Consider the following 15,351-nt stretch of genomic DNA (forward strand, 5'->3'; position numbering starts at 1 on the left):
GCATGACACGTGCAGGAACTATTGCAAATATTTCATTGGGAACACATAGAACATCCCTCATACATCTCCGACTTAGCCCCCCGTAATTTTCATCTTTTGGGTCCCTTATAAACTATCAAGGTGGGCAGCACTTTGAAGAAAATGAGGCACTTGGGTGTTGGATGTGACAGCTGCCACAAGAATGTTTTGCTGCAGGCTTTCAGGCTACCATCAGTGACTGAGTGAGTGAGTGTTAAAATTAAAAGGGAGAATAAGTTGAAAAGTGAAATAAATTTCTGGTCGTTCCTCACAGACTCCTGTCGCTACCCATTTTTGGGACTCATTTATTGGTTTACAACTTCACAGTCCTAAAACAATTTGCTCTTTTACATAAAATGCAGACTGGAAATAGCAAGAATAATGGTCCCAAATTAGCATACTGCAATATTTTGTTTAGGGACATTTTTAACAGTGACAGTAAACCACAAAGATTAACCAGTACAGCAGTTACTGAGTAGACTGCTGCATTGTTGTAGCAGACAGCATGTGCAGTTGCGGCACATGAGATGGTGTTAATCAAGCAACAAATATGTGGCAAACATAGGCACTAGTAAAATATTCGTTGGGGGGAGAGGGGGGTGGGGGCGGTAGGGACATGGCCCCTTATTGGACCGACACCTGCCTTAAATAGACCCTACATGCCAGAAGAGGCTGCTGTGCAGGACACACCCACTCACCTTCTTGCGCAGGCGGTCGCGGTCAGCGCGTAGCGTGGCGATGCTGGCACGTGCCTGTTGCAGCTCGTGACCTTGCCGTTCGAGACGCTCTCGAAGCGCAGCAGCTTCTGCTCGCTGCTGCGCCAGCTCCTCAGCCAGCCCGGCCAGCTGCAGGCTGCGACATGACGTGCCCGCCTCACGGCTCAGCAGGCCTTCCCCCTCCATCTCTGTCTTCTGCTGCTGCTGCTGTTGCTGCTGCTGGACTGCTGAATGCTCAGGCTCTGCCAGAGGTGTTGTGTCTGGCTCACCAGAGGTACAGTCCTCTTCATCTGGTGGATCTGGTACGATGCACGCTTCTTCGTCGGGCTCCTCTTCCTGCACAAAATACATTAAAACCATTTGCAGAAGGACTCACTGACAACAATCTGAATTAGAAGAAACATCAGCTCACAGACCACACTGGTCACTCTGTAGTGCTGTAGATGAAGTAAGATTGGTACCAGGCAGTCATGTGATCTTCCACTCCTGATATAAATCAATTTAGTGAAGTGGTGTATGTGTGTCAGTCAGTTGTAAGGAATCAGTGCAGTAAGATGATTTGCTATTGAGAAGTGACAGACTGGCAGAAAGGAGCTATCACACCCATGACCTTAGCATGAATGAGGTTGACTGATTTGATGGTGTACCAGCATGGACTGTCCAATAAATATACAAGGAATGGTACAGCACTTGCAGCTATTTTACTTGGCGTAAGAACAATGGTTGTAAAGGTATTCTAACTAACAGGGAATCTAACCCCAACAGGAATTTCTGTCAGTTAATGCAGATCCATGTCAACTAGTTTCTGAGTGAAAACTGCAAAGGGAGCTACATGCAATGAAGATATGGAATCGTGTACCCTGCAAAAGGCCACTGCTCATTGGGGGCGCGTAGTGCTGCACATCTTCAATGGGCCAAAAAATACAGAAATTAGAGAGTAGGTAAATGGAGATGTGCAGTGTGGTCCAAGTCACAATTGTCTTTTCCAAATAATGTGAGGCATTTAGTGGACTGATGGCACAATGAGATGTTTGATCTGTAGTGTGTGGAGGATGCAGTTCAGGCTGGAGGTTATTCAGTTACGTCTTTCTTACCATGATTTTGTGCACAGTGACTCACATTATGGTGAACATGAAATAGGATGTTTATTTCAACATTATATTTTTTATGATCTTTTTATCATTCTTTATGATGAGTACACAGTGAACACTCCCAGGATGAGTACACAGCCATGTAGACAAGGCTGCATGCATATGTTTGTAGTTTGATGAGGATTCATGCACCTTTAGCCCCTCAACTTGCCTGCTAGACTGCCCTGTCTTAATCCCAAAGAAAATGTCTGGGACTATTTGGGGCTGAGGGTAAAATGTAACAATCAGCATCAATGCATAAAATGTCTGAGGGTAGAAACTGCTATTTTTTTCCAAAATAACTCTCAGTTTAATTTCTTACAGCTCTTTACAGAAATTCTCTAAAATCTAAGTGACATGAACAAGAAATAAATCTGAAGTATAATGAACATGTGATTATTAACTTTACTACTGGTCTCAGACGCCAAAAATTCACAATAAACTTCATCATAAAATACAATCTCCATGTGAAGCAATTTATTTTTCTTCCAATGACACATTTTACTGCTGGACAAGAAGGAGCGGTGCGTTATTTGAGATTGTGGCCCAATGTAGTACTCTTTCTTTCAACCTAATATCAGGGAGATGGAAACATATTAATCTGTTTCCAATTGGGAATATCTGGGAAAGTATTTTCAGTATCAGCTTTGCATCCAAGGAAAACATTCCAAAAATATTTATGTGCGAAAGTCAGATCATGTTTGTTTGCCACTGTGCAGCAAATCTGCCTTGGAGAAAAAGTGGAAAATACACAAATGTAGTGATGTTCAGTCCAATATTCCAATGTAAGTTTCTGGATGTATGTAGATTGAGGCTATAGCTGAAATCACAACCAATGGTAGTCAAGTTTAGGTTTGTTCTGTGCATCTATGACATGCATTCTCCTAGCCAATGAGAGTTCAGCAGTGTTCTCAGTGCTCTGACATGAGTGTCACAGACAATGCTAGCATTAAATATGATCACAGCAAGTCATTTAGTAAAGTTTTCTTCCATTTGTTGCCAGTTGTTATTAGAGGTAAATGGCAAATTTTACGTTTTTCCCTCCTCTGCTCCTCTCCTTTCCACTCCCCCCCCCCCCCCCCCCCCCCCACTTGTCTCCACCAAAGTCTCCTGATCAGTGCCTGGCAACCTCATCCTGATGCCATCTAGGCCCCGCACGCACCGCCAGACTGCGCTCCTGTCTCCCCACACCAGTATCCTGCTATTCCTCCCCCTCCCTGCCCCATTCAGGATTCCTGCTTTCGTTCATTGCGACAGATGCATTCCAGCTGCAGCTTCCAGAGATAGTGCTTATGTGTTTGTGAGGTGCATATATATGTGTGTGTGTTCATTCTGAAGAAGGCTTTGGCCAAAAGCTCAGTATGTAATAATCTTCTCAATGTGGTGAGCAGCAATCTATTCTTTTCATAATATAGTTGATTTCCAATCAGGAGTTTCTGTAGTTACATAGAAATGTGTATTACTTACAGCACATGGAAACATGGCAAAAGCATTAACACATTTTTCGATGAAGGGCATGACCTACTGAAAGCTATAATTTCTGTAGCACTGGATGTAATAAGGGCATTAGCTCTACATCAAATTGCTTCCTATGGCCATAGGAAATCTGAAAAAGGGGAACAGATGCACAGTTTCTTAAATATAATAGACCTCCTCACCAGATATTATCCTCTTCTGTGGGAACATCTTTCAAATGAAATGATTAAAACAAAATATCTGAGCACACAAATTTAAAATATGATGATGCAACTATTAAATAGTAGGCATTTAGATTCAAGCAAACCAGATAGAAATGACATTGAAATAAAGGAATCGTCTGTAGGATTTTTAGGAGCCATGATGCTGAGAGTATTGAAAAAGGAATAATAACTGATTTAGAGAAGATGAACACACAACTGGGTAGGTGCAGAGGTCAAGGATACACTGGTGCTACATACGGTATGTATATGAATGGCAAACACTTAGGTCTGCAATCAAGAATTAAGTCACCAGCTTCAAATGCTGAGTTTATACATCATTCAACACGTAGTTTAAATTTGGTACTAAATGATTTTGTCATGAAAACAGTTTTCTGAGAAACGGTTTTACGAGAAAATGGTGGTTCAGTAGTAACAAATAAATGAAACTGTTGCAGCTGACAGATGTGTTACAATGACTCTGAAGAAACTGTGCCCAATTAGATGGCCTTTCAGATTTTATTCGTTGTTATTAATCAAACTGTATTTCTTTGGAAAATATTAACCTAGTTTCCAAACTACTGCAGCCCATAATGCTGATACTGCAAGAAAAATCTAGTTATCTTTACAAACAATTTCGAGGTTGTTGTTAAGAAGTGGAAGTACTAGTGAAAGTTTGGAGCATTGATCCTAAGTTGACCAAAAAAAGTACCCATAAAGAGGAGAAATATTTTTATGAACTTCCTGAAGATCATAGAACTGTGGATAAAGTAAAGTATTTACAAGTCACAGATTTCAGTGCTTCCATTGATATTATAATTCATCATTTTACCAGCCTACAGAATGTTAATGATTGTATGTCTTTCTTACATCCAGTTCATCTTTTTAAGGTAGGAAATAAAGATATTCAGAAAATAGCAGAAAACCTAGTTAGAAAGTATGAATCATATTTTACCACAAAATATTGGTCTAATAACACATATGTTGAAAGAATTTGGAAAGAAAGGGAACTTTTTGTCAATTAAAAATTTTACAAAATTTTTGTTTGTTGAAAATACATTTCTTGTGAGTAGTCTCCCTGATCTGTGCACAGCTCTTCAGCTATACTTGACTCAACCATTTAACTTCTGCTAGAGCAGAAACAAAATTTTTCTAAATTGAAATTAATCAAAACATATCTTAGAAACTCAGTGTCTGAGTCCAGATTACATCTTTAGCAGTTCTAAGCACTAAACATGAAATGTCATTCTCTTAACATGGAAGTCAATGTCTAAAAATTTTTGAGTGCTAACTGTACGAGAACTGGAAAGTTGTCTTTGCTTTAGCATATAGATACACTTCATAAAACTGTGGGTAGTGCAGCAGTAGGTTAGGTTAGTTTACTTTACTTTTGACATGTATTGTGGTGTGTGAATGTCTAATATCTTTACATTTATTCTTTGAGATCTATCAGTAAATATGATTCCAAAAATTTATTTGCAGTGGGGGGTCTCAAAACTTTAGTTACACCACTGGGTCATGCATGCTTAAAAACCGCAGCAGCAGCAGCCACCATTGTTGTATTGTCACTATTGTTGTTACTATTAGTACTGAAGTAAAATCATGACAAAAACCAAAGACATTAAGGAAAACAGAAACGTTAGGGTGAAGAAACAGATAAAAAGGCTTACATATTTAATCTATAAAAGGACTCTATTTAGTAAACTAAAATCATAGAACTTTGCTCAGTGTAAAAATTTTCTGAAAATGTCTACTGCACAAATATTCAAAAACAGGATACAGAAATGTGGAAAGCTGTATCACCAAGAAATCAACTTTTAATTATTACTCAAATTTTGCAAACAGTACATATTACTTTTATTACAAATTAGCTGAGCATCTGATGTTGTCCAGGTATGTATTTATTCCAGCCTTCTATCAGTTCATCTTCTCCTTCCCCCTCTTTCTATCAATTTCCTCCTCCTCTCCCCTCTCCCTGCTCATCTGCTCATCCCTCTCCTGTCCGTGTCCTCATCACCTATCTTTGTCCAACTCCCCTTCCCACCTCTCTATCCGTCTCCTCCTCCTCCTCTCTCTTTCATCTCACCCACCTCTCTATCTATCTCTTCTTCCCTCCCCCCCCCCCTTTCCCTCTCTGTCCATTTCCTTCTCTTTCCTTTCTCTGTCCATGCTTTCCCTCTGCTCTCTCTGCCTATCTCCTCCTCTTCCTTTCTGTCAATTTACTCCTTCTCTCTCTCTGTCCAGCTCCTCCCCTCCTAAAGCAGACATTGCACACAGAGAAGCATAAATGTAAGTGCATGACAGACTGACAATAAGGGGCAGACAGGTTTCGCCATGCCCATAGACATATGGTTTGTGAAGTTTCTGGTTTTGTTGGTGTTTTGTGACAGACTATTCAACATGTCTATAAGCAGTGGTGTAACACACGTACCAATGAAACATGATGTCAGAATTGTGACCAGGAAAAGATCCTGCCTGACAGGGACTGGATAGGCATTTCATGGCTTGTGAATCAAACTCACTTCCAACGCCAAAATGAATTGCTATAGGCAATATATGAAGGTTATCCAGACCTATCAGCAAGAGAATATTGTAGTAGGAACTGCATGTAATGATCATCTAGGGTTGGTCACCTTGCAAGAAGCCACTACTCACACAGGCAAATAAAAGTGACAACAGCAACGTTGACTGGGCTGGAAGAATGCATGACTGGTTTTCTGAACACTCCCCCACCCTACTGCAACTCATTTTTTTTATTTCTTTGCAACATGATCAACTACATATGTGTGTGTGTGTGTGTGTGTGTGTGTGTGTGTGTGTGTGTGTGAGAGAGAGAGAGAGAGAGAGAGAGAGAGAGAGAGAGAGAGAGAGAGATTTAGTGTAATGTTTGTGTTGTTTGATGATGACAAGTGAAAGGAGAGGATGAAACTCTATGCCAGCACATAGCACCAAGGGTGGGCTGCCACACTTTATATCCCCATCCAATGGTTGGATCAACATCAACGGTGTCACATGCCCTCACTTCATGAGATACTACAGAGATGTTAAGTACTGAAACCAGGACACGGGCCTAAAGTCTGGTGATCAGGAACTTAACGCTACCACCTCTCCTCTCCTATCCTTGCCGGCCAAATACGGGCAGTGAATTTTTATTTATTTATTTATTTATTTTTCCCCCACCACTTGGGTTCAAACCAGGTTACTTCAGCATCAACTGCAACTGCACTAGTGTGTGTCAACAACCTCGTCCATGGAGGCAGGTATTACATTTCAACTGGCATGACTTGAGCCCCCACAAAAAATCTGTGGGTCATTTGAAACAGCATGAAAAATGCTGAAATCAGAAACTCACATTTTGGTGGAATTATACAAGCAGATTCTCAGTGAGTGGCTTAACCTGGATGTGATGTATCTTTACAACCTTGTGGACTCACTTCCTAACTGAATCCAGACAGTTATCAGGCCCAGGAGCGAAATTACACGGCATTAAGCAATGCTTGTAATGATTTCTCTAGGGATGAGGAATTTTTTGTCCGGTGAGCTTACTACAACCTTATCTCTAGGGAATTTTGCTTAGCAGTTTCATTCTCGTGCACTTCAACATCTATGACATCATATCTCCTGAACAATGAGCCATAAAATGATATAATTTTGCAAATACATCCAGTGTTATATATGTGAATACTCTCTACAAAATGTTTTGCAAATAGAGTTAGTAGCAAAGACATAATAAATGCAGTTTTACTGCACAAACAGTGAAAATGTAAAAAATTATATACGTTTTTTTTCCTTTCATTATTATGTGCGCGGTGCTCCCGAGAAAAACTCTCGCAAATGTCTTAAATGCATAAAGTTTGGTGCAAGTCACTAGTGTCCTCATTCTCAAACACTGGATGAATATACTCTGGCTATTTGCACATCGTGAGCTACACTTATTTTTCAAGCTCACCCCCATCCCTTTGAGAGGTAGGTGGTTTTCATACCCACAGTGGTTCTTTCCAGATAGGTTAGTGCAACATATCCCAAGTTTGGTTGAATTTGATATAGTGTTTTAGGTGGAGATGTGGAAACGACATACCACTTTTATGATACTATGTATCACTTTTATGATATGGATGTGGATGTATGGGTCTAGCGCATTTATATTTGCGTTAACATTACAAATGTAGCTCAAATTTAAAGTTGTCTGTACTGCCATTCCACTTCCTGTTCTGGTGAAACAAAGTAATCGGTAAATTCATTTTGCATTTCCTTGATTGACGGTGGCCAATTATATACGTTTAAGGGGTTCCAATGGTACATTTGTTTTGGCTTACTTGTCTTTGCATCATTCCGTTTTTTTGTTACTGACATTTTTGACAGATATTTGCAGCAAGAATGCAACAAACTGTTCCCACTAACTTGCAAAACCTACTTCTGCAAGTTGACGAAACTTGCGGAGGTCGACTTGCTGGCGGTGTCTCCATGTCATAGAATTTGGAAAAATAGCTTCTAAGCAACTTGCGGAAGATTACTGGCCAGTGGACACACGCTTTAAGACAAGAAGCAGGCCTGCGGGAGACAACTCACATTATCTGCTTGGTGCTCGTTGTCTGAGTTGCTGGAGTCAGGGTCTCCAATCGTGCGGTCGGGATCTTGCAGCTCTGAGTCGTCCACCAGGTTCGTGGTCGAGCCCTCCGCGTCGCGAGACAGGTCTTGGTCCTCATTCTCGTTTTCTGTTCCAATGGAAATATCATTAGATACAAGACAGAAACCTACGACCTGTTCTAATACGATCACTCTTGCCCTTACCCGAGATGACATCTTCTTCTTCCCGTATCACTAGTGATCTCTGCCTCTCGATCTTCCGCGTCAGCTCTGCGATGACCGAATGGAGCTCTGTCAGCCTTTCTTCGTACCTCTGGGCCTGCAGTTCAGCTCTCTCCTCTGTCTCGGCTACCAAACGCAGCTTCTCCAGCTGTCAAAAGAAACAAACAAAACCATTATCAGAAAAGTATACACCCTTTAACGGGCGCATTTTTAATGGCAACTCAGCGAAGCAAATTTTTTTGCATCGAATTAGAATTGTGATCAATTTATTATATTTTATTTTTTGATAATTTTATTTTTGTGATTTACGTCTAAAAATTATGGTGGTAAATATATCACCACAGCACTTTTTTAAACCTTACATTTTCGGTGGTAAACCGATTTTCCACTTGTGAGCTTTACACTTTGGTGGGAAGAAGATATCCCATTTCCATTTTATAAGCTGTAGCATGTTGGCATTACATGTAACATTTTTTTTAACAAGACGGTGATTTCTTTTTATTTTACTTTATTTCAAAAAAATTTACATTACAAATTTACAAGTACTAATTCTTTTTCAACAAAATGTTCAAATGATTGTTACATTTTCTTTTTATTTTCCTTGAAACTGACGGAAGCATGGTTCGATACACAGGGGTACGTTGCAGGAGCAGCATACATACACTCCTGGAAATTGAAATAAGAACACCGTGAATTCATTGTCCCAGGAAGGGGAAACTTTATTGACACATTCCTGGGGTCAGATACATCACATGATCACACTGACAGAACCACAGGCACATAGACACAGGCAACAGAGCATGCACAATGTCGGCACTAGTACAGTGTATATCCACCTTTCGCAGCAATTCAGGCTGCTATTCTCCCATGGAGACGATCGTAGAGATGCTGGATGTAGTCCTGTGGAACGGCTTGCCATGCCATTTCCACCTGGCGCCTCAGTTGGACCAGCGTTCGTGCTGGACGTGCAGACCACGTGAGACGACGCTTCATCCAGTCCCAAACATGCTCAATGGGGGACAGATCCGGAGATCTTGCTGGCCAGGGTAGTTGACTTACACCTTCTAGAGCACGTTGGGTGGCACGGGATACATGCGGACGTGCATTGTCCTGTTGGAACAGCAAGTTCCCTTGCTGATCTAGGAATGGTAGAACGATGGGTTCGATGATGGTTTGGATGTACTGTGCACTATTCAGTGTCCCCTCGACGATCACCTGTGGTGTACGGCCAGTGTAGGAGATCGCTCCCCACACCATGATGCCGGGTGTTGGCCCTGTGTGCCTCGGTCGTAAGCAGTCCTGATTGTGGCGCTCACCTGCACGGCGCCAAACACGCATACGACCATCATTGGCACCAAGGCAGAAGCGACTCTCATCGCTGAAGACGACACGTCTCCATTCGTCCCTCCATTCACGCCTGTCGCGACACCACTGGAGGCGGGCTGCACGATGTTGGGGCGTGAGCGGAAGACGGCCTAACAGTGTGCGGGACCGTAGCCCAGCTTCATGGAGACGGTTGCGAATGGTCCTCGCCGATACCCCAGGAGCAACAGTGTCCCTAATTTGCTGGGAAGTGGCGGTGCGGTCCCCTACGGCACTGCGTAGGATCCTACGGTCTTGGCGTGCATCCGTGCGTCGCTGCGGTCCGGTCCCAGGTCGACGGGCACGTGCACGTGCACCTTCCGCCGACCACTGGCGACAACATCGATGTACTGTGGAGACCTCACGCCCCACGTGTTGAGCAATTCGGCGGTACGTCCACCCGGCCTCCCGCATGCCCACTATACGCCCTCGCTCAAAGTCCGTCAACTGCACATACGGTTCACGTCCACGCTGTCGCGGCATGCTACCAGTGTTAAAGACTGCGATGGAGCTCCGTATGCCACGGCAAACTGGCTGACACTGACGGCGGCGGTGCACAAATGCTGCGCAGCTAGCGCCATTCGACGGCCAACACCGCGGTTTCTGGTGTGTCCGCTGTGCCGTGCGTGTGATCATTGCTTGTACAGCCCTCTCGCAGTGTCCGGAGCAAGTATGGTGGGTCTGACACACCGGTGTCAATGTGTTCTTTTTTCCATTTCCAGGAGTGTATATTGTTCTATTGTCACGAGCTTTTGTTGAACACTTTCAGCACCATCTGTAGGTTTTTTCTAAAACAGGCATATGATCGCCTACTTTTGCCAGTCGAACATGATCTGGTACGGTGTTCTTCTTGGTTAGAATGGTTACTGGACGACCTTTTTTTTTGTGGGATGTAAAGCCATCTATCAATTGTTTTGCGAGTCATAATCGAAAGTTCAATTGATCATCATATCCCTCTTGTCCTTTATTAGTTTTGTTATATATAAAGGCATTTACAACTGCCATGTCTAATAGGAAATAGAGAATCCAATGCCACCACTTACGAGAACGTCGACCTATTGCGTAACTTCTCTAAGTTGATCAAAGTGATCTACACCTCCCATTATGGTATTGTATCTTGCCACAGCTGTGGGACACATAACCATGCTAGTTGTGCCATCCTTATTCTTTCTTGAGACAAGTGTGGTATCTCTAGGATTGTCTGAAGTTGTCAAAATAGTGACAGGTTTGTTGTCCATCCATTTTATAGCTGCAATGCCACGTTTGCACTGAAACTGAAATTCTCCTCTTTTCAAGGTACATTTATCTTTCATCATTGAAGAAAGCCCTTTCCGGTTTGCTCTGACAGTCCCTATAGAGTAGATTCCATTGTTCAAAAGCATTTGCATTAGATTCACTGTGGTGAAGAAGTTGTCAAACGCTCCTAAACTGTTACTATATTTCAGGTTTTGGGTGAGGCTAATGACTACACGCTCTCCCGTCATTTGATTTTCCTGTGTAAATATCAAATTTTATGACATATCCAGTCTTTGAATCTGCTAAACACCATACCTTTTATCCTCATTTTACTGGCTTGAGAGGCATATACTACTTGAGCGAAGACCGCCCCTTGAAAGGTATCATGCTTTCATCCACAGCCAATACCTTATTAGCAGTGTATGGCTTACGAATTGTGTTGTTCAGAAAAGTTATAAGAGGTCTGACATTGTGATGTTTATCGTGGTTTGGATGCCCTCTTGGAGGATTCAGCCTGTTGCCATTTATGTGAATAGTTTCACATATCTTTTTGAAACGTTTGCATGTCATAGGTTTCGATATGTAAAGCTGACCTAAGGCAGGTTCTGAACTCCAGTAGTGCACTACACTTGGCAACACAACCACACCCATCAAGATATTCATTCCAATCCAGGCCTGTAACTCCTCTACATATAAATTCGTCCAGTTATTTGTTGACTCACTTACAGTCTGACCAGATTGCCGTTTTTGTTTCTGTTGCTCTGCATACAGATTTGTCTGCTGAACCACATACTCCAGCTTCTCATTGGTAAATAAAGAAAGGAAGTAGTCTCTCTCTGTGCTGTGCTTGTTCAATGGGTGGTTGACAACTGGTTCTCCTTTTGTATCAACGCAAAGAAAGTCGAAAACAGCAGTGTCATCAGACCATTCCTCTTCTGCCAATGGCTCTTCTGCACTTACGGTACTGTTACTAGTGACTCGTCACTGAAAACAATTCTACTCTAGTATATGAGATTCCAGGCTGAAGATATGTCCTTTCAAGACTATTCTGCTCAACAGCTCTTCCAAGCCCTCTGCTGTCTGTAACAGAATTAGAATATATTCTTCTCCCACAATTTTAATTCCCTTTTCAAATTTTTCCTTGGTTTTGCGTTACTATTCACTATACATATATAATTTACGTAGAGGATATCGTCAGAAGCTATTGCCTATTCGCCAATGATGCTATTGCATACAGAGAGACACGATCGATATAAAATTTGAGCGAAATGCAAGAAGATCTTCAGGTCGACGTTTGGTGCAGGGACTGTCAGTTGATCCTCAGCATAAACAAATGTAACATACTGTGCATAAGTAAGCGGAAAGACCCATTATTGTATGTTTACACAAGTACCAAATGCTCACTCGAAGCAGTCACATCTCGAGTGTCCGTATGGAGTGATACAAGGTGGAACTATCACTTAAAACTGATCTCAAGGAAGGTAGATATCAGATTGAGATTCATTGGAAGAACCCTCAGAGAGTGGATGTAACTTTCTGTACCATCTTTCAACCGATACTTGAAGATTGCTAGTATGACTGGAACCCGTGCCAGATATACACTGCCAGAAAAAAGTAAGAGAGAGAGAGAAAGAGAGAGAGATGGAATGCAACTCCCTGAAGAACTGTGTTTTGAAGGCAACAGTGTATGATGTGTATCTTTTTTTGTTACGCTCATCAGCAATCAGAAGACACTCAGGAGGGCTGTCTGTCCGCCCTCTGTTTTGACTTTGCAGGCAGTAACTGTGCTAAATTTACAAGTGAACAGTGTTTGCAGATTCATTTAAAGATACAACCGTGTTCCACCGATGAGTACGTATGTACACCTGTTAAATAACCTTAGCCATTTGAACGGGTTCGTACTGTGGGCCCCAGGGAAGCTGGATGGACCTGTGGACTGGTTGCTACACATGTGGGCACAGTGTGTCGGTGGTGTGTCGCTGCTTTCATCAGTGATCTGTGGGACATTCCCACACCCATTGATCAGGTTCTGGACGTCCGCGTAATTCTGGTTAAAATTGATAACATTGTGCGAGCAGTGGTGTCCGACCGAACATCATGCAGGGAAGAAATCCCGGCATGTGTTGCAGCTTCTGTATCACCTAGGACCATTGGGAATCGTCTGCTTGCATCAAGACTAAGACCACGTGTGTCTCTGGCCAGGCTGCCACTGACACTACAAAAGCAGCTCAGCGCAGCTACTCTGATATCGAGAAATAGTCGACTGTAGGTTGGGATGGCACTCTGTCATCTCCAGTGGGGAGAGAAGGTTCTGTCTGTGTGTGAGTGATGGACGTACACGTGTACGGTGTAGAACTGGGGAGCGGCCTACGACGGAGTGTTTTCGGTCACAACACATAGCTCGCACCGTGGTGTGGGGCGTCATTAGTTACAATTCAGGGTCACACTTGGTGTTTCTGCAGGGTTAAGTAACCAGCGTCGGCTACATTTCACAGGTTGTTATACCAAGGCTACTGCCATTTCTTCGACAGGAAAGTAATGTGATTTTTCAGCGAAGAATGCTCATCCACATACGGCTGCAGCGTCGCGAAGTGCTCTTCGTGGCTTGCAACAACTGCCCTGGCCAGCAAGATCAGCAGATCTCTCGCCAATCCGACATGTATGGGACATGGTGAAGCAGGAACTTCTCCAGAACCTGCAAGAACCACTGCCGAATCGCAACAAAATGTGCAAGATTCTTGGGACAGTGTATCGCAGCTTGTCATTCGGCACATTTGTGATAGTTAGCATGCGAGAATAAACACCTGCTTTGCCAACAGAGAGGGATACACTGTGTATTTATGTGACTGTTTGGGGTACCCTTTACAGTGACATGTGTTTCTCATTTGTTCTGAATTTATTATCGTATATTGACATGCAGCGATGACCTACCTGTTACATCGTCTGTCAATAAAATTACCTTATCCTTGAGAATTGAGCCCCGAAGACCAATTTAGACGTGTCTGAGACGCCATAGACGGCGGTGGGACACCAACCTCTCGTCCGCCATATGCCCGAAAACCAGGAGTGATGGTCTGGGGTGCCATTTCTTTTCATAGCATGACGCCTTTGTTGGCATCTGCAGCACCCTTGCAGCACAGCGATACTTCGACGATATTCTACGCCCCGTTTTCTTTCCAGTCATGGCAAACTATCCTGGGCTTACATTTCAGCAAGGTAATGCCCCTACGCACTAGGCGAGAGTTCGAACTGCTTGTCTTTATGCTTGCCGAACCCTACCTTGGCCAGTAAGTTTGCCAGATCCCCCCCCCCCCCCAAAAAAAAAAAAAATCGAGAACGTTTGGAGCATTACCGGTAGGGTCCTCCAACCATCTCGGGATTTTGACGATCTGGCGCCCCAATTGGACATCAACAACTCTCTCAATCCATGTTAAGCCGAATAACTGCTTGCATTAGGGCCAGAAGTGGACAGATCATGTAACTAATGAGGAGATACTGAATAGAATTGAGAAATAAATAAATTTATGACACACGTTGACCAAAAGAAGGGATCGGTTGATATGACATACTCCGAGGTCTCAAGGAAACGTGAATTTGGTAACAAAAAAAATGTTCAAATGTGTGCGAAATCTTAAGGGACTTAACTGCAAAGGTCATCAGTCCCTAAGCTTACACACTACTTAACCTAAATTATCCTAAGGACAAACACACACACATCCATGCCCGAGGGAGGACTCGAACCTCCGCCGGGACCAGCCGCACAGTCCATGACTGTAGCGCCTAGACTGCTCGGCTAATCCCGCGCGGCGAATTTGGTAACAGATCACATCATGAGACATCAAGGAATCGTCAATTTGATAATGGAGAAAAGTGTGAGAGGGTAAAAATTATAGACAGAGACCAAGGCATGAATATACTACGCAGGTTCAAGTGAATGTAGGTTGTAGTAGTAATCCAGAGATGAAGCGGCCTGTACAGGTTAGAGTAAGGTGGTGAACTGCATCAAACGGGTCTTCGAAATGAAGCCCACCACCACAACGACGACAATAGTCCTGCAGCACTCCCTGGGGGGGTACGGTCGAAGTTATTTTTTTGTCTGAGGATTCCTGATATTCTGTACACCTATATATATTATTAGGCGATAGTATGGAACTGTAACGAATATCTTCCGGAAGTCAAAAACACTGAATCAACGTGTGACCCGTTGTTCACTGCCTTCTGGGTCTCGAGGGCGAGAGTCAACGATTACATACCTTCCTACATAGGAAAAACGTTAATAGGACAGATAGCAAAATTCAAACGCTAATCGCAAACTCATTAGCCTTATAAAAATGATTCTATAGACCATATTAAAACTGTTTGCCGAAGCCGGCCTGTGTGGCCGAGCGGTTCTAGGCGCTTCAG

The 15,351-nt window shown here is 43.0% G+C and overlaps 1 protein-coding gene across 2 annotated transcripts in view; it reads right to left on the reverse strand.

Moving 5' to 3' along the window:
• The window catches only part of LOC124612436 (colorectal mutant cancer protein), a 602,106-nt gene that overhangs the window by 48,604 nt on the left and 538,151 nt on the right, over positions 1-15,351 (reverse strand). For both annotated transcript variants that reach the window (XM_047140650.1, XM_047140660.1), the window contains exons 5-7: positions 8,332-8,497; positions 8,110-8,255; positions 717-1,070 (exon numbers count right to left, since the gene is read on the reverse strand). In XM_047140650.1, the coding sequence (XP_046996606.1) occupies positions 717-1,070; positions 8,110-8,255; positions 8,332-8,497 (666 nt within the window). The remainder of the gene's footprint in view (positions 1-716; positions 1,071-8,109; positions 8,256-8,331; positions 8,498-15,351) is intronic.

Source organism: Schistocerca americana, chromosome 1 (genome assembly GCF_021461395.2).
Source record: "Schistocerca americana isolate TAMUIC-IGC-003095 chromosome 1, iqSchAmer2.1, whole genome shotgun sequence".
In the NCBI taxonomy this organism is placed as follows: domain Eukaryota; kingdom Metazoa; phylum Arthropoda; class Insecta; order Orthoptera; family Acrididae; genus Schistocerca; species Schistocerca americana.